Source organism: Rattus norvegicus, chromosome 17, assembly GCF_021556685.1.
Source record: "Rattus norvegicus strain SHRSP/BbbUtx chromosome 17, alternate assembly SHRSP_T2T, whole genome shotgun sequence".
NCBI classification, from domain to species: domain Eukaryota; kingdom Metazoa; phylum Chordata; class Mammalia; order Rodentia; family Muridae; genus Rattus; species Rattus norvegicus.
Window position 1 is genome coordinate 77689176 of NC_141550.1, and position 26868 is coordinate 77716043.

The 26868-nt window shown below is 38.1% G+C and overlaps 1 protein-coding gene across 1 annotated transcript; it reads right to left on the bottom strand.

Annotated features, from left to right (window-relative positions):
- Window positions 1-356: 356 nt before the first annotated feature.
- On the bottom strand, window positions 357-13420 carry LOC148000282 (LINE-1 retrotransposable element ORF2 protein-like). The gene is made up of 5 exons (XM_087591935.1): window positions 13323-13420; window positions 12661-12738; window positions 11000-11284; window positions 8008-8128; window positions 357-535 (listed from the first exon to the last, which is right to left on the bottom strand). The coding sequence occupies exons 1-5, from the start codon at window positions 13332-13334 to the stop codon at window positions 357-359; spliced, it is 675 nt and encodes a 224-aa protein (XP_087448061.1). The 5' UTR covers window positions 13335-13420.
- Between the last annotated feature and the right edge of the window lie 13448 nt (window positions 13421-26868).

Here is a 26868-nt window from a genome sequence, read left to right on the forward strand (position 1 = left end):
TCCATACTGTTTTCCTTGATGCCTGCACTAATTTACATTGCCACCAGCATCATGTAAGAGTTCTCTTTGCCTTACGTGCTTGCTGGCATGAGTTAACATAATAGACATCCTAAAAAGTAAGGAGCACTTGTTATCCTGACTTTAATTGCATTTCTCCGATGATTAGTAATGGTGTGAATTTTTTTTCATGTATCTGCTCAGAATTTATTTATGTGCCATATTTGGAAAAAATCACTCTTGAAATTTTTGCTTACTTTTAAACCAAGATATTTGGTTTGTTGCTATGGAATACCTTACATATTTCTTCTACTAACCTGTTAGCAATTATGTGGCATATAAATACTCTCTCCTGGTCCTCAGGTCGCTTTCCAACTTGTCACTTGTCTTTGATGTCCAGAAGCTCTTATTTGGTGCAGTTCCTTTTGTCTATTATTGCTTTTATTCTCTGTACTTTTGGAGCCATCAACAGCAACATCATTGTCCAGTCCCATGAATGTTTCCCTTCTGTTTTCTGCTGCCTGTGCGTTTTTACTGTCTACCCACACACAAGGATGATTCACTCAGGGACTAACTTTATCGGATTTTTTTTAATTTACATTTCATATGTTATCCCCTTTCCTGGTTTCCTGTGCATAAACCCCCATCCCTTATCCCTCCCCCTTCTTCTATGAGGGTGTTCCTCCACCCACCCAGCCACCCCTTCCAGCCTCCTGCCCTGACACTCTCTTTAGCCCAGGTAACCATTCACCTAAATGAGAATATGGTTGATGTCAACCATGCCAGAAGGCCGCTCAGGTCCATTGTAAGAAGCTGGAGCTCTAAATACCATCCAATATTCCTCCCTCATCTGGCAGCTTCCCAGCTGTATCATGGTCCCAAGACCCTGTGATAACTGCAATGACTCTGCTTGGAAATCCTTTACTCACTGAGCATAGGCAGTGGTTTTGCTTGCCCCTCGGAGCCAGTACAAATGATAGAGGCAGGACACAACTACTAGTGTTTACCTAAATACATCCTCACTAAGTCTACCTCACTAAGTCATCCTCACTAAGTCTACCTCACTAAGTCATCCTCACTAAGTCATCCTCACTAAGTCATCCTCACTAAGTCATCCTCACTAAGTCGTCCTCATTAAGTCGTCCTCACTAAGTCTACCTCACTAAGTCATCCTCACTAAGTCATCCTCACTAAGTCATCCTCACTAAGTCATCCTCACTAAGTCTACCTCACTAAGTCATCCTCACTAAGTCTACCTCACTAAGCACAAAACAAATCCAGTGGGGGGACATGAAATTTTCAACTAAGTAGTTACCTAGGCTCTCAAGTCAAAAGAAGTTAAGAAAGATATCTAATCTTTCATAAGTAGCACAGACATTATTTTGGAGCATCTAAAAGGTACCACATGGGCTCAGTAGCCTAAGAAAAGACTCCATTCTTAGAATCACAGAATATTCTTACAGTCCCTCCCATTACTTTGCTTGCACCACTAAACTTCCTATTTGTACAGTTCAAATTTTCCTATTTCTTTTTGCCCATCTACTTCAGCTCCAAGTGAATATGGTGTTGATTGCTAGTGAATCCAAGGATCAAGTGTACCTGACCTGATCCAGGTCAGGATGTCTCCTCTGGTAGTCTAATTTCTAGCTTCAAGACAAGCATGACAGTGTTGTCTTAAGAAATGTTAATTCATTCCTGGACTTGCCTTTACTTTGAAAGTACCACTACATAGCTGTGAGTGACTTTTTTTTTCTTGCCATAAAATTGGTAGGTAGTATGTGATCTGTCAGGATAATTTCACTCCAAATATGTCCCACCTGTTTCTGTTCCATTCCCAACTAAAGATGAGAACATAACTTCAGAATCTTAACAAACTGCATTGTTTTTATAAGAAATATTTTCATGAATGAATGTATTTGGGATCACACACATGAGTCATCAAGCAGGGACTATTTTCTTCCATTAAAAGCCAGGTGGTACTGCTGGTTTCAGTGAAGACTCCCACTTTGTGTGGACTAGACGTTCCTTGTGGTCATAAGTATCTGTATACATCAACTTGGGAGAGCTCAGTAAGTCTCTGTAAGGCCAGAAGTATCCAGAGTATAAGTGACAGAGTCACCTTGATCTTAGGAGACCACAACCATTACCACCTTCTCATCAGGGCACTGAAAATACAGGTGACTGACTATGCTGGGGATCCAAGCATCATCTATTAGGAAGGAATATGTTGTGGGTGTTTCACTTGATGAACTAAGTTCTAGCTAGAATGATAAAGCAAACGGTGACTTTGAGAAGTGTCGCTCACTGCAAACACTTTCCAGTATTGAAAGTATCACTAGGATGAACAGAAAGCTTATTTTCTCCACACTTAAAAAATAGATTCCTAAAATGTATAGTTATTACATTTGAATAAAATGCAGGTAACAGGGTTATAAAAGTTGACTTTAGCATCATAAGCAGTAACATAATTTTATCCACAGATTCCAGACATGCACTAGTCTTTTAACCAATCACAATCCTAGCCTGGATAACGTAGTAGTTCCCCAGGCATCAACCCTATTTGAAGAACGATTGGAAGCTGATGATTCCTAAGGGAAGGAAACCACGTATGGCCACTGTGTGACCAAATGTGTGGCTCACAATCTATGTTTAAATCATGGCCAGCCAGCCAGCCTCAATAAGCTAATCAAAGAGCAGAATCGAAAGTAGAAACTGAAAAGGGATATTTATTCAAAATGGCCAATTAGGAAAAGGGAGAAAGATGTCCAGGCAAACCCGAATCCCTCTTTCAGAATCCTGGAGTGAAATTACTGCTTAAATAGAGAGTATATCTATGCACTCCATGTCATGGTATGTTCCTGACCATTGTTGACATGTCATCATCTGGCCTTCAGCCCGGTCCTTTAAGATGGTCCAACAGGTTGTTAGAACTGTGTGAAATCTCTTTCCTGAAATCACATTTTCCTCTGGTTAGAGTATTTTTCTTCTCCCAGCATGAGATTTCTTGGGAAATTCCCATTTATTTGGAGTTCACTGTTTCAAGTCTGTCAGTCAGAATGAGGAACACAAATGTCTCTTTACATCAGCTTCATTTTTGCCAGGCCTATTACAGCTGGTAGATTGCTTATGCCCCGGTGGCTGCTCCATACCCATGTGCATATAGGAAGCACTAACTGGACAAAAAGGGGTTACTGATAATATATATTTTTAAAGAAGACATAAAGATGGGAGCAAGATATAGGTGTCACTAGGGGAAGTTTGAAAGAGAAAGAGAAAGTGTGTGTTAGATGGAAGTAATATACATTTTATAAATACATTGTCAAAGAATGAAAAATACTTTGTAAAAACCTTGAGATACTCTGATGAAGTCCATGAAGTTCTACCCCTGATTTACTGTTACCTGGGTCACCTTTACATTGTATTCTAGTTACTTATTGGCAGGGTATCTTATAAGTTATAGTTAATAGTTATGAAATTGTGTTATCTTTATTAATATACAAGCCAATGATTAGATAACATGTTAAATGTGAGATTTTAAAACTGCTTCCTTCGTTCTTAATTTGTCCCCTGGTTTAATAGACATTTACAGAATATTTTCATATTTAAATCAGTGGGGTGGAGGTCGGAAGGGGAGACCAAGTATGTGAAGTAAGGAAGAAGGCACTTGCCCTTCTTTGGAAGATTTTGCAACATGGGAGAGAGTGTTCATGGGAACACTCAACACATTAACCAATAAGGCGTAAGAGAAAGTTATGCATAAGCTGGGGCATGAGGTTCAAAAAATGAGTCATTCATGTCAGATTGGTGAAAATAGAGAAGACAGCGAAAGATGTCATATTTGAGCTAGATAGCAAATGTCACTTGTCATATCTGAATTAGATGTCAAAATGTCAACACCTAGATTGGTGTGAAAAGGAGGCCAATGCCAGAAAAGGTAGGATGACCCGGTTGCCTGGCAGTGAAATGCATACTACCTGAGCTATTAGATTATGCATCCAATCATTCTGGGGAAAGGCTCCCTAGATGCCTTTAGAGTTTAAAAAGTTTTCCAAATTCTAACAATGACCAGGGATCCCGTGCCGTGAGTCATCTGGGAGTAATAAGGAGTCCCAGTTGTTAGTACAAAATAATCTCAATCCTTTCCCTTTGAAGTAGGAAATGAGAATCTTGGAAGAGATGGGTCTTGGGCTTGTTGTTGGAGGGGACAAGGTGAATTTTCAGAAAGTCTTCCTTGTCAATGAGCGAAGAGACAATTATTGGGTGGTTTAGAACAAGGCCCTTAAGATGCAAGATGCATCTGGCAGAACGGCGCTGGATTTGAAAAACAGAGGCTAGATTCAAGATCACTTAGAATGCACTGCAACAGCTCAAAGCAAAAATAGGTATGGTCAAAATCAAGACAGTGGTAGAGAATATGGAAAGGAAATGGGGGGCTTGAAAAGCTAAGTGAGGCTGCGTGCCGTAGAATTCAGAGTAGAATAGACAAGAGCATCGAAGAGAAAGTAATGTTAACACAGACTTAGAAACTGGGAGAGGGATCTAGAAATACAAAGACCATTCCTTGGATGAAGACGACACTCGGTTGGGATGTAGATAGTTTGATTAACAACATGGGAGCATGCACTCTTTATAAAACTTACAGCTCTAAAGTAAGATTTTAAGGGATCCAAGCCAGTGCCGCGCTCAGAGCTGGCATCTGGCCTAGAATCATACTTCCTGTGCAAACTTACTGTGAGCAAGAAAAGTTCTTTCTTGAGTCAGTCTGATGAAATTCAAAGAATAAAGGCGCATGTAGAAATCAGAAGAGTTTTAAGCTATCCATCAGTTTACAAGTTTTTATTACTATAATACATGAATCCACAGAGCTAGCTTAGAAATCATTTCATCGACTCCTCTTATAGATCCGTAAATGATACAGGTGCATTTGGAGAAGGCGGCAAATCCCTGCAAGGTCTAGTTGAGTGCTTTAAGTAACTGGCAGTTTAGCAGAGACATAACACAGTCCCTCCTTTCTCATTGCCACTGCATTGTTTATTGACACCTAATACACTAGAAACCTTGCAAAGACACACACCTCACTCACCATTCTCTTAAAAAGTAGTTTTACTTTTTTTAAGAATTTGGAGGCAGGCAAGATTCAGGGAAAAAGAAAGCTTAGTTGTAAAGTTTAAAGTGTCTGCCTTGTAAACACAGTAACCTATCTGTGAACCGGCAGTGGTGTTAAGAATAAAAAAAAAAAAAAATCCATGCATGACGTTTTCATCCCAATGTTGTAGCAAGGGAGACAAGCTGATCCCTGGGGCTTCCTGGCCAGCCAGCCTAGCCTAATTGTCTAGTTACATACCACTGACAGACCCTATCTTAAAAAAGGGGGTGGAGTGGATGCCACCTAAGAAACAGGGCAGATTTGTCCTTCAAACCCCAGACATACATATCCGCTACAGCACACAGGCATGTGCACCATAAACACAGGAGCAAAAATGTAAAAGAAATGCATGCAAAATCCTCCCTTTACTTTTTGAAATTGTTTCACATGAAATTAATGGAAACCTTTGGCTGTTAGACCACAAAGTAAATTTTGGCCTAAAGTCTATAAGTTTTAGGTTTGCACATGGATTCAGTGACATCTCTTCCAGAACCGGATTTTTCTTAGGCCTGTATCTAGGCAACCAAGTGAGAGTTAAGGAGCCCTACCACCCTTAAACTCTGTCCTTTTGGACCCATGTTGAAAGGCAAGCCTTATCAATGCTCGTGAATTTCTACTTCATCTTGCATTACTGTTCGCGTGAACTTTTTTACCTTCTGATCCTGTTGGCTATAAAAGTTCTACTTTACTTTCGGTGTTTTTTTAAGGTCAGAGTGAAGATAAGTGACTCAGAGTGAAATGGGTAAAAACACAATGTGTGCCAGGCGCTGTCGACACTCCTTTTCCTGGGTCTTTTGTTGTCCTTCAAGTTGCTGGTTTCTCTGAACAGGTCCCAGGCTTTGTCTGAGACCCTAGAGTGCTGGACCAGCCACCGGCATATATTATAATTACTTTACAGTGGGGGCCGTTCTGAAAGCTTGAAGAAATAATGAGATTTGCCTGAAAAAAATTATTATTAGCACATCTTAAAGATTTAGATCAGGCTTTGCATCTCCTTATTCTAAAGTGTTAAATATGCTAATGAGGTGGCCCAGGAAAAGAATAGAATACTCATACTGAAAGTGTGAATAGCACAGTCAGAGAAGGCTCAGGGGGAAGAAAATCAGAGCCATGAATATGTGGCATGACATTAGCATCACACAGGTGCTGGAAAGCAGGGGAGACCAACCACTCTTGATCACACAAGAGAGAACAGAAGTCAGGAGCCTAACTTGGCTTCCAATGGGTATGGGCATAAGTTTACTATGGGGTGAGAAGGCCCCACCTTATGATTCTTCTGCACTATAGCTCTGTATGGTTAAGGCAACAGAGGAAACGCAGAGAAATAAATGTAAAAGAGAACAGAGCTTGGGGTGAGGTGCTTTACATGCAAATCAACAACAATCCCTCACTCGCTATCATTTAATTCTGGTGTAGACTTCAGCATCACCTAACTCTTAAAACCAAGCTGTGCTCATCTACAGAATGGGAACAGCGCCTCTGGTTTTGAGAGGTCTGTGGTGATTCCAAGTGAAAATTCACTTTTTTTTTTGAGGCACAGGCTCACACTACTCTCAAACTTGCTGTGATGATGCACCTTAAGTTACTTAACAGAATGCTTGGCTCTCACAGAGCCATTGGTGATGTGGTAGACTGCATGAGTGCCCAAACACCTGATAGAGCAATTTAAGGAGAAAAATGTTTGCTTTGACTTCTTACTTTAGCTTTCTTCCATCATGGCGGAGAAAGTATGGTAAAGTTAGTGACAGGGGAAACAAGTTGCTGGAGCTTCTCATATTTTAGGGACCAGGAAGCAGACAGGAAAATTGAAGATAGGTTTAAATTCTCAGCAGCCTGTCCCCAGTAGTCTACATTGGCCAGATAGGCCCTATTCCCCAAAGCTCTCGCAGCCTTCCAAATCAGCATCGCAAGCTGGGAACCAAGTGCTCAAACACATGACTCTGTGAAGGATACTTCCGACTTAAAACACAGCATCGCTAAATTTCTTAAAGGCTTTTCAGCCATCTTTTGCTTGAAGTCCAATCTAATACTTCAGCTCAGCAAACCTTCTACATGATGGGTCTTAGAGTTTGTCTAGCCCATTGCACTTTGCACTTGACTACTCCAATTCTGCGGCCATTACTATAGCAAGGGCTGTGTAGCTCACTGGTTAGTTCATCCTCTACTTCAGAGAGTTGGTTTTATCTACTTCTTCCTCATCTTTGCCATCACTGCCTTCCCTAATATGTGTACATGTCTTCTCTTATGGTTAGGATTGATTCTATTCTGGTTGTGAAACTGAAACCAACTACGGGAAATGTAATTTATATATATATATATATATATATATATATATAATAAAGGAAATATTCAAGAAGGACAATACATTAGATTAGAGCATACTGAATTTTTAAGCATAGTGGCGTCATTTACTTTGTAAAATTACAGAAAGGAGAAAAAAGATTCTTACCTTTATAAAAGTATTTCATAAATGTTATTCATCATGCTCAAAATTGGGTCATAGAAATTACAATGTGTTCAACTGCTTAGATTATGGCTCCCGTCCTAAGGTTTGCTTGAAGGAGAAACCATACATATTTTATACATACATTTAATTCAGGGTAGTGAAGATCAGAGTATGTGATGAGTGTTGAAGCATTTGTATACGCCACTGTGGCTTCAGAAGCATTTGGAGACATGTTAGGAGTGTTATGTACATAAAATCAATGATATTACCCATAGTTCACAATCAAACGTTTATGAATGGGTGTATGCATATATTCATGTATGTGCAGATAAATATTGGGGAATGTGCATGTATGTGTTGTTCATGTGTGTGACAACCAGAGATCAAATTTAGATGTCATTCCTCAGGAGCCACTCACCTTGATTTTTTGAGACAGGTTCTTCACTGGAACTAGGGTATCTTCTGCTAATTTGCATGGATCCACATGCCTCTAGCACCCGTACTGGGAAGCCGTCACACCCAGCATTTTCACAAGGGTTCTGAGGATTAAACTCTTGGTCTGGCAGTCACTTTACTGACTATCCTATTTCTTTCATCATTAATCTCCCTTGTATCATGTGATACAATAATTATTTTATTTTCTAGTTTTACTCTAAGTATGCCTAAAAGAACTGGCTTCATAATGAATCAAAGGTTTTAGTTATTTTCTGTCTTAGTTGGGGATTTATTGCTATGGAGAGATACCATGACCAAAGCAACTCGTCAAAGCAAAGCAAAGACAAACATATACAGGCTTACAGTTTCAGTCCATTATCAACATTGTAGGAAAGATGGCATCATGCAGGCAGACTTGGTGCTGGTGGAGCTGAGAATTCTACATCTTGATCAGGAGGCAGCCAGCAGGAGAAAATCTTCTGCAGACAGCCAGTAGGAGGAAGCTCTCTTCCATACTGGTCAGTGTTTGAGCATTAGGAGACCTTAATGTGTGCCTACATAGTGACATGCTTCCTTCCAACAAGGTCACACCTATTCCAACAAGACCATGCCTCCTAATAATGCCACTTTCCATGAGCATGGGCCAAGCATATTCAAACCATTACACTTTCTTTGGTATATAAAAGAACCAGCAAGAACTTCCTTTGTGCTATTTAGTGTAAAAGTAGCCACAGATAATATGTCTACAGTGCACATTCTTATATTCAAAAGATCTTTATTCATAAAATCAGGCAGCCTGTGGTTGATGATTGTCATTTTGCCAACCAAATCCCTGTATATTCATTTTTTTCTATTGCTGTGATAAGATACCATAACCAAGACTACTTAAAAATGAACACAGTAAATTGTGCTGACAGTTTCAGGGGTTTAGAGTCCATGATGAGATAGAGAAGGCATAGCAGCAGGAACATCCGAGAGCTCACATCTTGAGCCATAATCAGGAGGCAGAGAGCACCCTGGGAATACAAAGCCTCAAAGCTCACCTCCCAGTTATACACCTCCTCCAATAAGGCCACATCTCTTATCTTTTCCAAAGAGTCGTACCAACTGGGGACCAAGTATTCAAATAAATGAACCTGTGGGAGCCATTCTCACTCAAACTAACAGACCTGGTATCATAGTGTGACCTTTTCTCCTCTCTGTATGACACTATCATTGCCTGGCTACCATCTTGGACTAGAGAGTACCTCTGCCAGATAACACAGCAACTAATAGAGCAGAACATTAAAGTGAGTCAGATCTGTGGTAATCATATGGAGCTATTCATACTCCCTGGAAAATGAAAGAAGACATTTTTGGTTCTTCTGAGTCCCCTCTATTATTCTTTGCCACTTCCACTCCCTAGTACAAATAGTCATGGGAGATTTCTGGAGTAGTTAAGAAGCATTAAGTTAAGAAAGGGTACTCTATGATGTACCTTCCATGAGATTGGGCAGATTCACAGTGGGGAAGAACTTTATGGTAATGTAAGAATTTGAGAATCATGCACTCTACTGTAAGTAACCCCCTCATTCATGCCCAATGTATTCATTAGTTTGCCAAGTTGACATTTGGCTCTATTGTCAGTGTCTTGTCTGATATGAATAGATACTTGTTCACATCTCTCCAGGAAAAATGGATTCAATAGCTGGTTTATAGTTTAAACCTAATCAATACAAATAAAGTGTTTTTTCTGTCTGATATTCATATGAATAGTACTCCATCACAGAGAATAAGCCCCGTCACCAGGATAAACATGCAGCATCACAAATAAAGGGTCTTAGATTTTACCCCATTTGCAAGAAAAGAAGTTAGTCTACAATGTTTCATGAATACTGACATAGGACATTAGACACCTCAGTCAGAGACAAAGGACAATCTGCTCCTCAGTAGAAGCAGAGGAAGATGATAAGAATTACTTATGCTAATACCCTATGCTCTGATTCCCACTTGGTTGCACAAAGACTTAGTTAATAACTTCTCACAGATCGCTGAATTACAGGAGGAAAACCCAAAACCTAGAGTCTGAAAGAAACTCTTTTAAAATGAGCCATGAGCCTGCCCAATTTTTGCCCCAGAAAGAACCATTACATTGGTTTCAGTACGCTGGTCCTTTACTCTAAAAGGAGTAACATCACTGGTTTCTAAAGCTGTTCTCCATGCAAACACCCTTGAATGATAGAGAGAGTACCTTCATCCAGAAGATGTGCCAAAATACCAGAGATGCAAAGACTAGCATCCCCACCCCAAGACCTAAAACTACAGGCATGCACCTATAGGTCTTGAAAATGTTGCTAGAAATACGGGGTGACCCAAATGCCAATTTACTAAAAACAGATGCAAAAAAGAGTCATAAATAATGGAAATTCCCTTTACAGTTTTTAGCTTATGATCCTAGGTAATTAATAATGATGGACAACACTCTGTTTGACTTCCAATCCATGCTTCCCATCACAGGGATCATATCCTTTTGCTCTTAGGTACATTAAACTCAAACTATTTCAATTCTGTATATATAAAGTAGTTATTTAAGTGGTATGTGGGTATTTTGACATATTTTCTACATATATATGGAAATTCGTCCTCATGTACTTAGAAGATGCTACAAAGGAAAGACAGGGGATAAAAGTGTTCCTGATCTGAGAAATCAGTTGAGATGTTTTCCCCTTGGAAGTCAGGAAGTCAACTTGGGAAAATCTCAGAAGCCTTTGAAAGATTTCTGTTTGGAACCTTCATTTTTAAATTTAGGGTTTGCAAGGAATCGGTTATTTACAATCAGTTGTAGGGTTTCCTGTCCGCAGCCATTATCCAATAAAGGCAGATATGCCTAAAAGGATTAGCAGGAGACCAATGGACAGAGTAACGACAAAAAAAAATCCTAATTTTTTGTAGTATTTTCTAATCAAGAGTTCTCAGACATATATTACTGAACTAACCTGTGGATGGAGAAGCCTAAAAACAAAGAAAAAGAAAAATGTCATTATCCTCCCAATAAAAGCTATACAGCTGGCCAGATAGCGACCTTTTCGATTTAATATGGTAAGGAACTTCAGTGTAGCATTAACGAGTAAGTCATCCTCCATGCAGTTCTTTACAGAGCCTTCTTCTTGGTCCTTCCCTGTGGCTCTTCTAGAGTTGTGTTCGATTCTCTTCGCAGGTTTTATTGGAGGCCACGGGGGAAGATGAAGTGTTTTTGCTCCTTGTAAAGGAGTCACTTGATCCTAAAAGTCTACTGAGAATACTTGGTGAGGATGAGGGCTAGCTTCACAAATCCCAATGTTAGGGAGAGAGAGATCGTGTCCTTTTTAATTGATAACTACAACTGTAGAGGTGGGATAGCCAAAACATTGAAATGCAAAGGGTCAACCTTCTTTTCTAGTCACATGTTTGACTTTCCTGAATCGCTTAGGACTGTATTCAATTTCTGTGGCATCACGATTGATCTTGTGAAGACGCTGTCCCCACATCATGACACACATACTCACCTATATAAAACGAATGTGCAAATGGGAGAGAAATCTGGCATAGACGCAGAATGATAACGGGTAAGAACAGATATGAAGGTAGTCAGTCCTATTTGGCTGCTAAGGACACTTTTATGCCTGATATCTTTAAGTTCCTAAAAATGATAAATGGGTTCTCACAAGGCAAATACATACCACAGTGTGTGTGGCGGGCAGGGGTTGGGGGTAAACCATAGTGTGTGCATGCATACATGTGTGTGTGTGTGTGGTGTGTGTGTGTGTGTGTGTGTGTGTGTGGTGTGTGTGTGTTTTCTTCCTTTATAAATACACAAACTTATTTATCACAAACCCATAAGAACTACATCACTCTGGCCTTTTCTACCTGGGGCATTTGTGATTAAAGATTGCCAATCCATTTGTCAGAGAGCTGATTTTGTCCATCCCAGAATATGAACATATTTCAGGGGTGACCCAGCTTATGCATGCTGACATGAAGATGTATGGAAGATATGACAGATGTGTCCCTCTCATGCCTCATGGAAATGCTAGTGATGTTGGCAGCGGGAACATAGATGGTGGCAGGCACCAGGTTTTGCATTTTCTTTTCGCCCCCACGCCTGTACTTTGTTCCTCTTTTAGAAGCAGCATGATGTCAGTCACATTTAAATCAGATGAAAACCTGAATTTTTCATATTAATTAAAGTTCAGTGGATTCCTTATAAAGAATACATGAAAAGATCAGCAGTGAGGGGCGTGGGGGACAGTCACATGGGCTGGATCATCTGCAGATTAACTGTGATGGGGTTTAACTGCCTCCTGGGTTTTCTGGACTGATTCCAAATTTAGAAAGCAATTGACAAACAATGTTACTTTATCCTGATGAATTTTTTTTCCTCTCCTTAAAGGAACATAAATGGATGGTGAGAATAACTGTTTCAAGTGCATGGAGATGTGGACAGATTCGTGTGTGTGTGTGTGTGTGTGTGTGTGTGTGTGTGTGTGTGTGTGTGTGTGTGTTTACTATGAAGCCAATGAAATAACACAGTTTTGTCCTGTGTGAATACACATATGCACAAAGAGGTACGAAAGAGACAACTCAATGGTTAAAACCGCTTGCTGCTCTAGAAGAGAACCTGGGTTCCATACTGTGCACCCACATTCTGCAGCTCACATTCTCCTGTACCATCTGATCCATGGTCATCTCCAAGGATCTGAACACACGAGATGTGCCTACATATATGAAAGAACTTACGCATACATATGAAGTAATAAAAAACCATGTCTTTAAAAATTACCTAGCAAAGCTGCTCTACCTCTGGCAGCATAAGACAGGAAACATGTTGAGGCTTGAGGTGAAGAAGCAAGTCAAGATGTGGCAGGTGCCTCTCACTGGCAGCTTCATTGGATCCAATCCTTCCTGCCCCTGTTCTTAGACATCACCAAGTGACCCATCATGGCCAAGTTGTCTCCCTGGGAGCAGGGATGGAATATAAGCAAAGCTGTCATTTTTCTGATAAGGTCAGAATGACAAACCAATGTTTATCCCAACAAAGTTCACCCTGAAGGACCAAGGACTTTATTAGGCTTACCTGCAGTTCTATGGAGGAGGGATACAGTCACAGTGAAACCTTCTCACTCAGCGTAGATAATGGCTTCTCAGCAGCTGCATAGGTGGACTCCCACTCAGTTAGCCTCCTGAGGTTCGTATAATTGAATCCCTATCTAAGACCTCCTAGGCCACATGAAAATAGGGAACAATTGCAAACATGTCTGGGAGGAGTGGTTGGGAACTTACGGGTGCAGTCATGCTCTCCCACCCTCCTGTCAACCAGACATTGCCAACAGTCCAGAGGCCATGTGATGATACTCTTGCAAGAATGTGCAGATGACCTCCTGAAAGTGGAGGAAGTCTGTTTCAGAGAGTAGTGTTGTATAACACCATTCAGTCCTTTCAAGTTCAGTGACTGAACCAAATCCAATTTAAACTTACCAGGAGACATTTTTTCCCCCAAGTATGATTTGGCAAACAAAGAAATGAAGTCAACTGGGGCTGGGGAGATGCTCAAGAGATAAAGGCACTGGCCACCATGTCTGAAGACTTGAGTTACTCCGCAGGACTCACAGGGAGGAAGAAGAGAACTAACTCCTTTGAGTTGAGCTCTGACCCTCCAGACATGTGCTGTGGTGTGTGTGCCCCACGTGCATGCACACATATAGACAGACATACTTCTGCACGATAAACAACTATATACATGTACTACTCTGGTTTCATTGTTGTTCTGATAAAAGACTGTGACCAAAATCAACTTAGGAGAGGGAATAGACTGTTGTGCACTAGAGGTCACAATCACCAATCAAGCACAGACAGGCCAGGGACTGAAGCTACACCATGGAGGGAGGCTGTTTACCGGCTTGCTATCAATCTTTTGTTCAGTTAACTATGAGAAAAAATTAAATTGATTTATTTGTATAAGTGTTTTGCCTCCATGCATGTATGTTCACCATGTGAAAGCCTGGTATTTTTGGAACTTAGAAGGAGGCATTGGATTGTATGGAAAAGATCAAGATAGTTGTGAACCATCGTATGGATACTGGGAACTAAACCCAGGACCTGTGAAAGAGTGAGTACTCTTAACTACTGAGCTATCTCTCTTGCCATGTTAGCTTTCTCTTCAGCCCTAGATCATCTGTCCAGAGTGGAGTAGGTCCTCCCACGTCATTTAGAGATCAAGATTTTCCCCGACAGATCTGCACAGAGGTAAATTCTTGACTGAGATCCCTGCTTCTTCCATGAATATAGGTTGTGTTGGGTTGAGAAAGACAAAACATTTTAAAAATAAATTTCAAGGACATGTCTATAATGTTAATAAAAGGTAAAAAAGGTATTCAAAGGGCAATCACATATGTAAATCTCAGATGACACTCTGGAGATCTGAGTATCTATCTCTTGGGGAAATATTACGTTCTTGATCTGTCTCTGTGAATTTACCTGCCCCATCTAACCAATTCCTTACTTGCCAGAAGGTTTCCTGCAAGATAGAGAATATAGGACACAACCAGAGTCTCTGTCTCTGAATGTGTCAGCTTCTAAGTGCTCAGGGCTTCCTGCTTTTACAGTATATGCTGCCTGCACTTGTCTTTCTGTGTCAATAGGCTTCCTTTATCTCTCTCTGCCTCTTTATGTTTGGATTGCTGGTTAGAAGACAATGATTTCTACTTAGGAGAATTCCCTACATTTTTCTTTAACCTTTCCCCTTTGCTTTTGACCTAGAATATTACTATGGAATGGAACCCACTCTCCATCCTCATATGGAGTGAATGATATATATATATCAATGCTTTATCTGTAGTCTGATCCCATTATGTTATGAGAATACAGTTTACATTTCTCAGTTGTTAAGCCCAATGTATCATGCAACATTAGAATGAATTGTGTCACAGCAGGAATTGCTAAGAGTGTACATATGTGAACCAGTTATGACAGAATATTGATATTAGCACTCTTGAGGCATGCACAGAAACAAAGTAAACAGTAGAGCAGTGTGAAAGCATGCCTCTTGAATAGGACTTAGTCATCATTTCTATGAACTTCCTGAGGCCATGGATATCTGCAAAAATCTTACACAACACTTAACAGCCATAGATACCAGCAAAAGACTTGCACAACACTGTGTATACATATATACACATACACATACACATACACATACACATACACATACACATACACATACACATACACATACACATACACATACACATACACATACATATACATGGTAGTGACGCTTTTCAAGCACCCCAAACTTCCATGAAATGGAGCATAGGGGAAAACAGCTAGAGGAATGATGTTTAAAAAGTTCTAACGGTAACGATGCTGCCTTTTCAGTATTTTCTTACTTCTATGGCTCCACATAGAATTATAATAAAAGCTATCAAGTCTGTGATAAATAAGAATAATTATATAACATAGGTAAGTTCTTCATAACATTGAAAACAAAGGTGTTTTAGGAAGGAAGCTTGAAGAAATACAGTAGGCTATAGAGATCTAGGAAGAAGAAATATGGGGTACTTAAGTCATTGATTATGCATATATATTTGTTGAAGTTATAGAATGTAGTTAATTCTTAAGGTGTATTATCTGTTATATCATAGCTTGTATGCATGTGACCCTTGGTTCAGCCCACAGCACTGCCAAACTAAAAAAAAAAAAATAAAAATAAGAACAAATTTTTAAAATTATTTTGTAAAATGTAAATATTAATGATGCTTTATCTTGGCACACATTAATCTATAAAAACTATGCAAAGTCATTTCTATTTTGCTCTCATAGTTACCCTGAACTTATAAACCAATGTCCTAGTTAGAAATTACTGAAACAGGTGAGTGAATAATTATATTTTTTACTGGTGATCAGTTCTTCAGGGATTGTGATTTCTAAGGTGAAAGGTAAAAATAGGGCTCTATGACATGCAAATAAATATAACCCAAGATCTGTGGACTCTTGACCATGTACCCATCACTATGTCACTTACAACATATACTCTCCATAAGCAAAATGAAGGTTGACTGCCAGGGAAGCAATACAGCTAACACACATACAGACTTAAAGCCATGCTAGCATGCTTGTTCAGATTTATATAAGAAGAAATAGGAAATTTTCATTCAGAATTATTTTTGAATGCTCAGTGATAAATTTGAATAAACCCAGCCATCAAGAATTTGCTAAATTCACTGTGAATTACAACAAGTGGGCCGCCAGGGCTCTCCTTTACTTTTCTAGTGAAAGACATGACTCAAATTGTTTATTTGATAATAATTAAAAACCTTGATATCAGGCAAATTTATTTTCTGTTTGGAGACTTTTTCATAGAACAAATGCAATATATTTTCAAACTCGACATTCCGAGGTGATTTTTCATTCACCAGTGTAGAATGTATTTTTCTCCTTAACATTGCTTCTCTTTTGGTAAGAAACAAAAAAAACAAAACAAAACAAAACAAAACAAATGAAAAGCAAGGACAGAAAAACCTTATTTTAGAACAGAAAGTCGCAATTTTGTATTTTAAGGGTTTTGTGATGACGTGAAAATGTGGTGTTTCCTGTGTCTTGTTCTTGAAGAGGAAAAGCTATTTCTATCTCCATTCCTCATTAAGATGTATGCAGCAACAGAAAGTCACGTGCACGAAAATCAAAGATTCCACCAGTCGGCAAGAAAAGTGGTTCATTAAAAGTGAACCAGATGTTTGGTCAATTTTTCAACTAGGAGAAAAGAGGGGCTCTTTTAGGGAAGTTGCCTGGAAAGTGAGATCTATAAGGCAAGTTCCCTTCCTTTACACCTCTTCTCTTATCACCAAAGGAGCAGTGCTCTGAGACACCAGGAACGCGCTAAGACAACGGATTGATGCAAACTTCTGTGGGAGACCACACTGAATCCTACACAATGCAGTTGTGACTGTTCCTGACCAATACAGTTACCATTCTGGCCTTTGCAACCACCTTGCAAGTCAAATTATATTTACTATACCACGAGAGAGGAGCAGAATAAGACTTATACCACTTAAATAATAAGGCTCAGGATAAACAATTAGGAATTTCTAAAGCACCAAAATTCTAAAGCAGAGCTCCGGACCAGGATGGCATTATTTTCTCACATTACAACCCTACTCAATAAACCTGGGTTAACTGACCAGGACAAGACCATGTTCCAGTAAAGCACTTGGTAGTATAAACTAAGGTCCACTTATTTCAATGAACTAAACAGAGTATGTAATATCAGGAGGTTTCCTAATGTACTACATATGAATTACTGATGGCACCATCGAGGAAGCAGGGGAGGGGGAAGGAGGGGATGGGAGAGGAGGGAAATGGGATAGCATTTGAAATGTAAATACATAAAATATCTAATAAATAAAAAAGTCTGTATGAAGTTTTAATCAGATAATATTAAATAATCTCTTCTGTATCTATTTTGACTGTAACTTTCCCTATACCTTAATATCAAGGTACTTGTGATACACCACAAAAGAAGTTTAACGTATATACATATGTACATATATATGATATGTATGACATATATATAGATGTAGAGGTATGTTATACATGTGATGCATGTGATATATATCTGTACATGTGCATACAAAGAAAGAGAGGGTATGAGTGAGAGAATCAAGAGAGATACTTTTAAAAGGCTCTGTCATGGATACAGTACATTTTGATGACAGAAATCATCAGGCTACCTACCTTTTTGGCTGTCATGCTTTTAGCACATTCTGAACAAAGTGCATAAAGACACTCGAGCTCACTAAGTTTTATTTTAAGCTTGTTTCTGAATGCGCCCTTTGTGCTTAGTGCTAAAGTGTATTGGATTTCCCGTTACATAAAGAGATACAGTAAGCCAGGAGAGAACTTGGAAGGAAGTTCAGTCATCGAGGTCCAGTCACTGTTTTCTCGTCAGTGTTCTCTAGGAGATGACAAAAGTCCAGTTGAGAGATGTAAATATCTTCTTGGATGAACTGTACAGATTGGAGAAATCCTGTCATATCGTGATATCATACCAACTATGAAAACTGCCATCATTTGTACAATTGACCTGACACTGAGGACAATTGGAAACAATTCCAGTTTGATTTTTTTTTCATTAGCTTCTTTTAGTAATCATAGGAGTCAAGCCTCATGTTGCTTAGAAGGATATTATATTTGTTTTTCCCCTGTGTATATAAATTAATATTAATTTGCAGCTGTATAACTTATAGAAAGAAGAAGGGAATGCTTTTAAAATAATTTGGAATCATTTAAAATTTAAGAAATATGTTTGGGCCAAAAACAAATAGAAACAAATACACAAGTGACATTAGAATTTTATCTTCCCTTCAATATTCTGCATGTGTCCCCTCCCTTTCCCTCCCTCCCTCCCTCTTCTTTCTCTCTCAATAATACTTTCTAGTTCCCCCATTTCCTACTCTATATGCCTCAAATCAGGGTAACCTCTAACTCTCACTGTTTCTCTTATAGCTTCAGTGACTTCGGAACTGTTAGCATCTTTAATTCAGTCTTACCCTACAAGATCTGTGCTTCAACCATTCTGAGTTACATGTCTTCTCCTGAACCAATCATCTGTTCGTAGACCTGCACTGAGTCTCATGTAGGTAACGATTATTTAGGCGGAAACTATGGTTTCCCAAAGAGACAAACCTCTTATGGGGAGGATCCCATATACTTCACTATTATGAGTTGAGATAAGCAGTTTCCCTAGGTAGTCTGTTGGGACTCAATGGTAAATTACCTTCGTTTAAACTACCTGACTCTTCCTCTTAACATGAGCAGGCAGTGATGCCTGGAGTACCACCAATCAGCAAGCAGTTTACAGGGATCCGTGTTTGGTTTCGTTGTTTTTCAGAGTGCAGACTTATGAAGCATTCCAACTGTACTTGGCACAGGCTGTTGAGTATACTTAGGGAGGCTGCCAAAATGTTCAGTGTCTTTGGCAAAAGAAAAAAGAAATAAAAAATAAAAAAAAAAACCAGATGGTCCCATCGAACAGATCACATGCATGGGTGTTAAATTAGATTTGAAAAGAAGACTGATGCCTACCTGGTGGGTATGCTGTAACAATTAAATAATTTTACTACCACACACTAGTACTTAAAAACCTTAAGGAACTGATCATGTTCGGACTATATTGGACATATTCGATATATGGAAAGATTGGCAGGAGATATTCTAGCAAGAGATAGATGATCAGAAAATCTATAACAGAGATCCAGAGAGCAAGAAAGTAATAACAAATTAACATATCCACATATATGAGAGTCCACTTGGGCAGAGTTGATGTGGATATAAACATCAATGTATGAACTGGCTACTTTTCTGTTGCTGTGATAAAAATACCTTATCAAATCAACTCGTAAGGGAAAGGCCTATTGTATCACAGAGTTGGAGGGGACAGTCTGTCACTGTGGAGAGGTCACAGTATCAAGAGCTTGAAGCAACTAGTCACAATGCATCAGCTAGAAGCATCGACTAGAAACTAATAAAAGTTGTACTAAGATCATTTTATCCTTTCTATACAATTGAGGTTCCAGCCTAAGGAATGTTGCCACTCATAGTAGACAAGTCTTCCTGATTCAGGTAATCTAGTCACCATATTAAATTAAACTTACCGCTGTGTTTTCACTATCACTGAGAGTGTGATCACAAAACAAAAAAAGTAGAATTCAAGGGTATCAAGTTAAAGAAGCAATAACTTACATTTCTATACAGCTCAGATTTTTACAGGATAAAGTTCGTTCAGTCTAAACTCGTCATTTTGCAGACACAGAAACTGAAGTTCAAAATTCTAAATATCTTGTATCAGAGTTCCAAATGTTCGTCTCCGCACCATTAAACAGGAACTCTGAGTTAATAATCAAAACTAGAAGCAGCCTGCTGGGAAAAGAGACCTTCATATCAATCCATCCAAGACTGCTTAGTTTAATCTTTTTTTTTCAGCATTCCTCTATTTCAGTAATAAATTCAATGATTGCCATTCACAAGCCAAAACTGGAGAAAATTTTATTGTCAGTCTTCACACAGGACTCAGCAAAGAATTGAATTTCTTCTTTAATAAACTTGGTGAAAACCCATGTGTAAGAATCTAATTTACAACAGTGACCTCAACATGAAATAGCATTTCTAGCACATAGTTCCTAACACCTGAAGCATTACATCAACAGTTGTCCAGACAGAAAGGTATGTATGTTTCATGTATGTATGTATGTATGTATGTATGTATGTATGTCAATTGATAGAAGATAGATGATAGATAGATAGATAGATAGATGATAGATACATACATAGATACATAGATACATAGGTAGATGAATAGATAGATGATAGATAGATGACACAGATAGATGATAAATAGCTCATAGATGATAAAGAGGTAGATAGATAGATAGATAGATAGATAGATAGATAGATAGATAGATGGTAGATAGATAGATAAACAGACAGACAGATGATAGATGATAATGCTTTATTGAATTTTGCTTACCAAAGTAATTGAATTATGAGATGTTTGGAATATTAACAAATCTCAATGTGTTTCTCTGACAGAGCTTCCAGAGAAAATTTGGTCATGGGTCTCTGAGATTGTGTCCTTTGATTGGTTATTGGCAATGGGTTATTTGATCACGTTATTGGGAATTGAAAGTAAGAAGTGAAACCCTTAGCTCACAGGGAGAGAGAAAGTAACATCCTTTGGGCTTCATCTTGCCTTGGTCCTTTTTCTGTAATCTCTTTTCCTTTTCTTTCTTTTCTTTTTTCTTACATCTCTGTGAGACACATAGCTCTTCCACCACACACTCTTGCCTCCACTGCATCCTGTCCAAGTCGCATGGGACCACACAATGAAAGACCTAACTCTCTAAAAGGATGAGCCAAAATAAATCTTTCCATCTTTCTAGTAGCTTTCTTGGGCATTCTTTCAGACTGACAAAACTAGTTCATACAGACAACTGCACAGGATAGAGGAAAGATGGCTTTTGGAATCAATGCCTTCCTTTTCCATGATAAAATTCATCTTACGAAGGGCTTGTCTGACAGCCAAAGATTGGATTTCTCACCTAACCCTACACAGTGATCCCAGCAACAGCCCCCTGATGATAACGTTGCCTGCAGCTCAAATGGATTAACAGTGTGCTGTCTCCTGCTTTCTACTGCTTCCCCACCTCTTTCTATTGTCTTAGAAAAGAACAGTCTATGGCCCTGAGGTAAACTCAGATACTGACCCTAGACAAGAGTGTAAGCCCCTGGATCACAGTTTGGAACAAAATTTAATTTTATAATTTTGTTTTAGATTCATTGAGAATTTTCTATATGATTATTATGGTGGTTTCAATATGCTTGGCCCAGGGAGTGGCACTATTGGCGTGGACTTGTTGGAGTAGATTGGCCTTGTTGGAAGAAGTGTATCACTGTCAGGTTTGGCAGTGAGACTCCCCCCTCCTAACATGGGAGTCAATTTTCTCCAAATTGCCTTTGGAACAAGTTGTAGAACTCTCAGCTCCCCCAGTGCCCACCATCTTGATAATAATGGACTGTATCTCTAACCATGTAAGTCAGCCCCAGTTAAATGTTGTCCTTTATAAGAGTTGCAGTGGTCATGGTGTCTTTCCACAGCAATGGAACCCTAACTAAGATGAGTACTATATTTTCATCATTTCTACCCACCCTCTCTTCCTCCGATTCCTCCTGTATCCCAATTCACTCTCAAAGTCATGACTTCTTTAAGTACTATTGTTACATACTTATGCATATATAAATACAACCTACTGAGTACAGTTATAGATGTTTTAATATGTATTCATATGATCAGTATTTGAGCAAGAAATAAACCTTAGTAAGATTAAAGTATAGAATGTTTTGGATTCTTCATTAAAACAGATAATATTAGCCCCAATTTAATGCAGTAGAACATTCTCTTGTATAGATGCCATTTTAGATATGTCTCAAATATATGATAATAGGCCATATTCCTACAGGGATGTATTAGAGTAAAGTAGGTCTATTAGAAATTCATAATGCACAGAAATTAAAGGCTTGTGCATCTTCTTACTCACACCAGTGTGTCTTCAGAGCTTCGGAGTTGATGATCTGCCTTTTTGCATATCAGAAGATACAGTTTTACACTAGAATAATGACTTATTCTTTGATTCAAGCCATGGGATCAAATTATGTTATTAGAGTGAGATCTCCAACGAACTAATGGGAATTACATGAGCTGCTATTTCTAACAGGCTTCTCCAAGGCAGCTCCTTGAGGGCCAGTGGAGTCTAATTTGTTTGTGCCAACAAGAAAATATCAAAGATGACCAAACTTCTGAAATACATCGTCAAGTGGAGCACAGTCTCAAAGGGGTGATAATTTAACAAAAATGGCAGAGAACATGTGCTCAGAGGTGGGCCCCTAATAGTAATGGAATCATGGTCTTTTATTTTGCATGAAGAAAACTGTCTCTCTTTTTTTGTGTTACCTGTGACTTAAAACTTCTAAAACTCTTGCCCCTGAATCCTGGAGTAGTTTTCTCTGACATTCCACACCCATTTTAGTCCCTGATAACCATGCATCCTTTAAAGTGTGTCTGTTTTATAGTTTATTGTATTAGCATGTTAGCATAGTGAAATAGCATTCAGACATAGAAAAAAGAATTGTCACAAAGTTAGGTGTGAGTCTAGAAGACGTTACTCTAGTGAAAGAGAGAGGAATGGTGGTTGTGAGGAAGAGGAAGAATAAAGAACTGGGGAAATTCATCTCATACCAAGAGAGTAAATGTAGACACCTAAGTGGCAGCAAGAGATCTTGGACTAATATTGGATTGTGTACCTTAAAATTATAGAAAATATATATGTATAACCAAAACTATTATTGTGAGAGATGCTGCTTGATTATACTAATCACTACACTGTGGAAATATATATCAAAATATTGTGCAAATGTTAAATATGTACAATAAGATAACTTGAGAATAATGATCTTAAGGTAAGGCACCAAGATAAAAGAACAATTTAAACATGCTAAACATGATATACACAGACCCAGCTTGGGCTATCTGAAACCCTGTATCCTAAAAAATTAAGTCATCAAATGAATGAATAAATGAATACAAATTTAAACCCTATCTTAACATAAATCAAAACTATCCTAACGTCTCAGAGAAATTGATAATTTTATATATTCTGACAATAAAATTTTAGGACATTTTATCTGACATTAAAGGGTTGTTTAAAACAGCATCATTTTCTCTTTTAAATGGAAAATGATACAATAGTAACTTGAAAAATATATCCACATTTTTATTTTTAAGTATTAATAAGAAAACAGTTGTTTTATTATGCTCTATTTAATATTATTTATTATATAACATATTTATGTGCTATTACTCATTATATAATAAATTCTTAATTGTTATAAGTAAAAAATTATTTAGTTAGTATTAAAAATAATAAAAAATAAAAACTACTAGTTATCCCCAACTACTGTGGAAAGAAAATGCAACATGTCTTTGTATTTCTTCGACTTTAGTGGAACAACCCGGAGTGACTAGCATAAATTTTTATTAAAGCTTTCCTGCCTCAGACAAGTTAAAGAGATTTTATATCTCAAGATAATACCAAAAATATAATTTATTTGTATACCTGCATTGAAAAGGGGTCTCAAAATAATGCTGACAGTCTAATCTCCTTGTATGGCTACACTGAGAACAGGCCTAGAACATTCGCAAATGGTGTCAGGACAAACTCTAGCTGTTCATGCAAAAGATGTTGTGTTGGGGAAGGTCACAACTTAATCTCTGAGGATGTAACATGTAGATAGCGCAAATTTCAGGTGCTGGGCCCTTGAAATAAAGTAAGTCGGTTTAAATGGGAAAGTCTTGCAGTGTTCCTGACTAAAGAACCCTGAGTTGTTCGTTTTTGCACAGTGACAATAAACTACACAGCCATCATTCTCCCCATTCTTAACAACTCCTTGATGCCCTATCCCACCCCACCCCACCTCTGATCATCTTACTCTACAGGGCTTCACATTTTACATTATATTGACTTCTGGTGATCCAGGTATCCTGGTAAGGTACTTAACATGCCAGATGGGACACCTGTGCCTATAGAATTCACCTGACACTTTCATAATGTTTCTAAGATTCTGTTAATCCAGATCATACTGTAATATCTCATCAAACCGAAACAAGGCCAGTTGCTAAATGGTACACTCTTTATTACCAAGGGGGAAATACCATTGCAGACTTTATGGACTTCTTTGTATTTTTGAGGCAGCATATGCTGTATCTATGGATAGCGTTCTGATCCCCTCACTGAGGGACTAGGAAGGCTGCCAATTTTTGTATATATAGAACAACAGAGAATTTTCTGACGGGTCCTGATTTTATGACTTGTCAGATCCAATGATGTTGGCAGTGCCTATAATAGGTAAAGTGCTGTGCAAAGCCCCCAGTAATCTCCAGTAGATAAGTCACTACACAGAACACTAGATTAATAAACAAGGCACTGCCTTGTGCTTAGAAGGCTCCTGTTAGCATGCTGCCTCTGCCAGCAGCCAGGGAGTCCCTGGACATGGCACATATGTAATGGGCTTGGTAAAGGGACATTTAGCACTTACAGCCACACTCAATCATACAATGACAATTATACTTCAAGAATTTGTCTTGAGTGGGTCCTAATGACTCCTGAAATTATAAAAAGAAATATTTGAGATTTCCATATCGCCAACATCCAGTGCTTTTATGAACACCCTCCAACACTAAACTAAGGTCTCCTGATACAATAAGGAAAAGAAGAAAGGAAGAAAAGACTAAGTCTTAGTTACAAATAGCTTAGCTCTGCTAGGGCAGAGCAATAAGTCAGGACAGTGGTGAGTGCTAAGTAGATGGTGACCCTTTGACCGTACCACTCTTACATGGCGGCAGTAGCTATAATGATGAAAAGAGAGCCTATACATGAATTCAATGACCCTGGCTTTCTAGAACCAATGTGCTGCTTCTGAGTTTCTCATACGGTCAACAATAAGAGACCAAACTGAGGTCTTAATATGATCGTGTAATGCAACGAGATGGGCCAGCCACTTGGTGGAAACCCTGTTACAGCAAACCTGTTCAAATCCACAGGTGCCTCCGGAACATACCGGTGAAATCAATGACCCATTTCATGGAAAACATGATGAGACAATGGATTCCAGATTTCACGTGTGGATGAATCTGTTTTTGAGCTCTCTACTTTGGTTCACCAATCAATTTCTTTACCCCTTAGACCTATTGCTTAATAAGACTTGGTCTGTGAATTACCCAAACACGATGTACTTCACACCTATTACAAAAAAAAATGTTGATAGATTTTTGTCTTTGGGTGTGCTGCATATATTTAGGAACAATAAATATCCTCATTGTGTTCTTAATAGAATTTTGAAACAAGTATCACTTAACCTGTGGATCAACTTGAAGAATTAAATCTTTATACTAATGAGCCTATGGGTTCAAGAACATGATTTATCTCTTTATAAATTTGCATCTTTCTATAAACAAATCTAAATGATTTTCTCTATTCTGGTCTTACAATAGTTGCAGTAGACTCTTCTTGTAAGATTGACAGTTCTGTTGTCTTGCGTCACGTATGGAAATGACAATTTTATACGAATGCTGTTTCACCTTGACCTCCAGGCATCTTTATTTTTCCTTGCACATGTTTAACAGGCAAGCACAGCTTCTAAAAATAGGACTGAAGCCCAATTCTCCTAGTCTTTCCTTTCACACACGTTTGAAATGGTTTACTCATAGAGTTATGTTAAGCATTTGTTAAGAATTCTTTTATAGTTTCATCATTAAAAGTCTTTACAAGCTACCTTTAATTAGATAGCAGTGACATGTTTTCTTTTCTTAAAATATAAACAGATGCTGGATTGAATTTAATTTATATTAAGATAATCATATACAATTATTTTCAAATTAATGTGGTGACTGCATTCCTCATATAGATGTGACCTAATCACTTTTTTCAATATTGGATTTAAATATTTTGGACCTCAGGTAATGATTGATATAGGTGGCAGGGTATATTAAAGAGTATTTTTAAAATTTAATTTTCTGAGAAAAAATAAAATTGGAATCACTTTCTCCTTCCAAGTTTTGTGGAATTCACTGGCAAATAGATTTGGGGGGACATAAATTTTGAGTGAAAGTGTCTTTAATATTTTTATTTCCATGGTCATTATAAAACTATTTTGTCTTGGCATTTCATCATTAGCATGTTGAACCATTCATGTGCCTTTAAAAATTTGCAGATTTAGTTCAGGTTTTCTAATCAATTAGCATCAAATTGTTCATAGATTCTCTTGGTGTTTTTAAAATCTCATTCTAATTATACTCTTTATTGCTTTTATTGTTCCTGTATGAGAAAATTATATTTTTATTATTCATCTTTAAATATGTATGTTTTATTTTCTTTCTACTTGAATGGTTTCTAATTTTTTATTTATCGTCTTTTCTACTTTTATTTTTTCTTGCTAATATTCTGGCATAAATGCTGCAAATACTATAAAATTTCTACTCAATTTGTAATACTATGTTCAACATGTTTTGATTTATTTTATTTACTCAAAATCAATTTTATTTCAATTACTTCTAATTATTCTTATTTTTATTATGATTTCTACATAGTTTTAGACACATTTTATTGAGAAATAAATTTAATTGAAAAGTATAGAAGTTATGTGAAAATCATTGCATGATTTCACAATGGTAAAAGATTTTCCCAACATTATGAAGAGAAAAAAAAAAACAAGCAGAGCACCT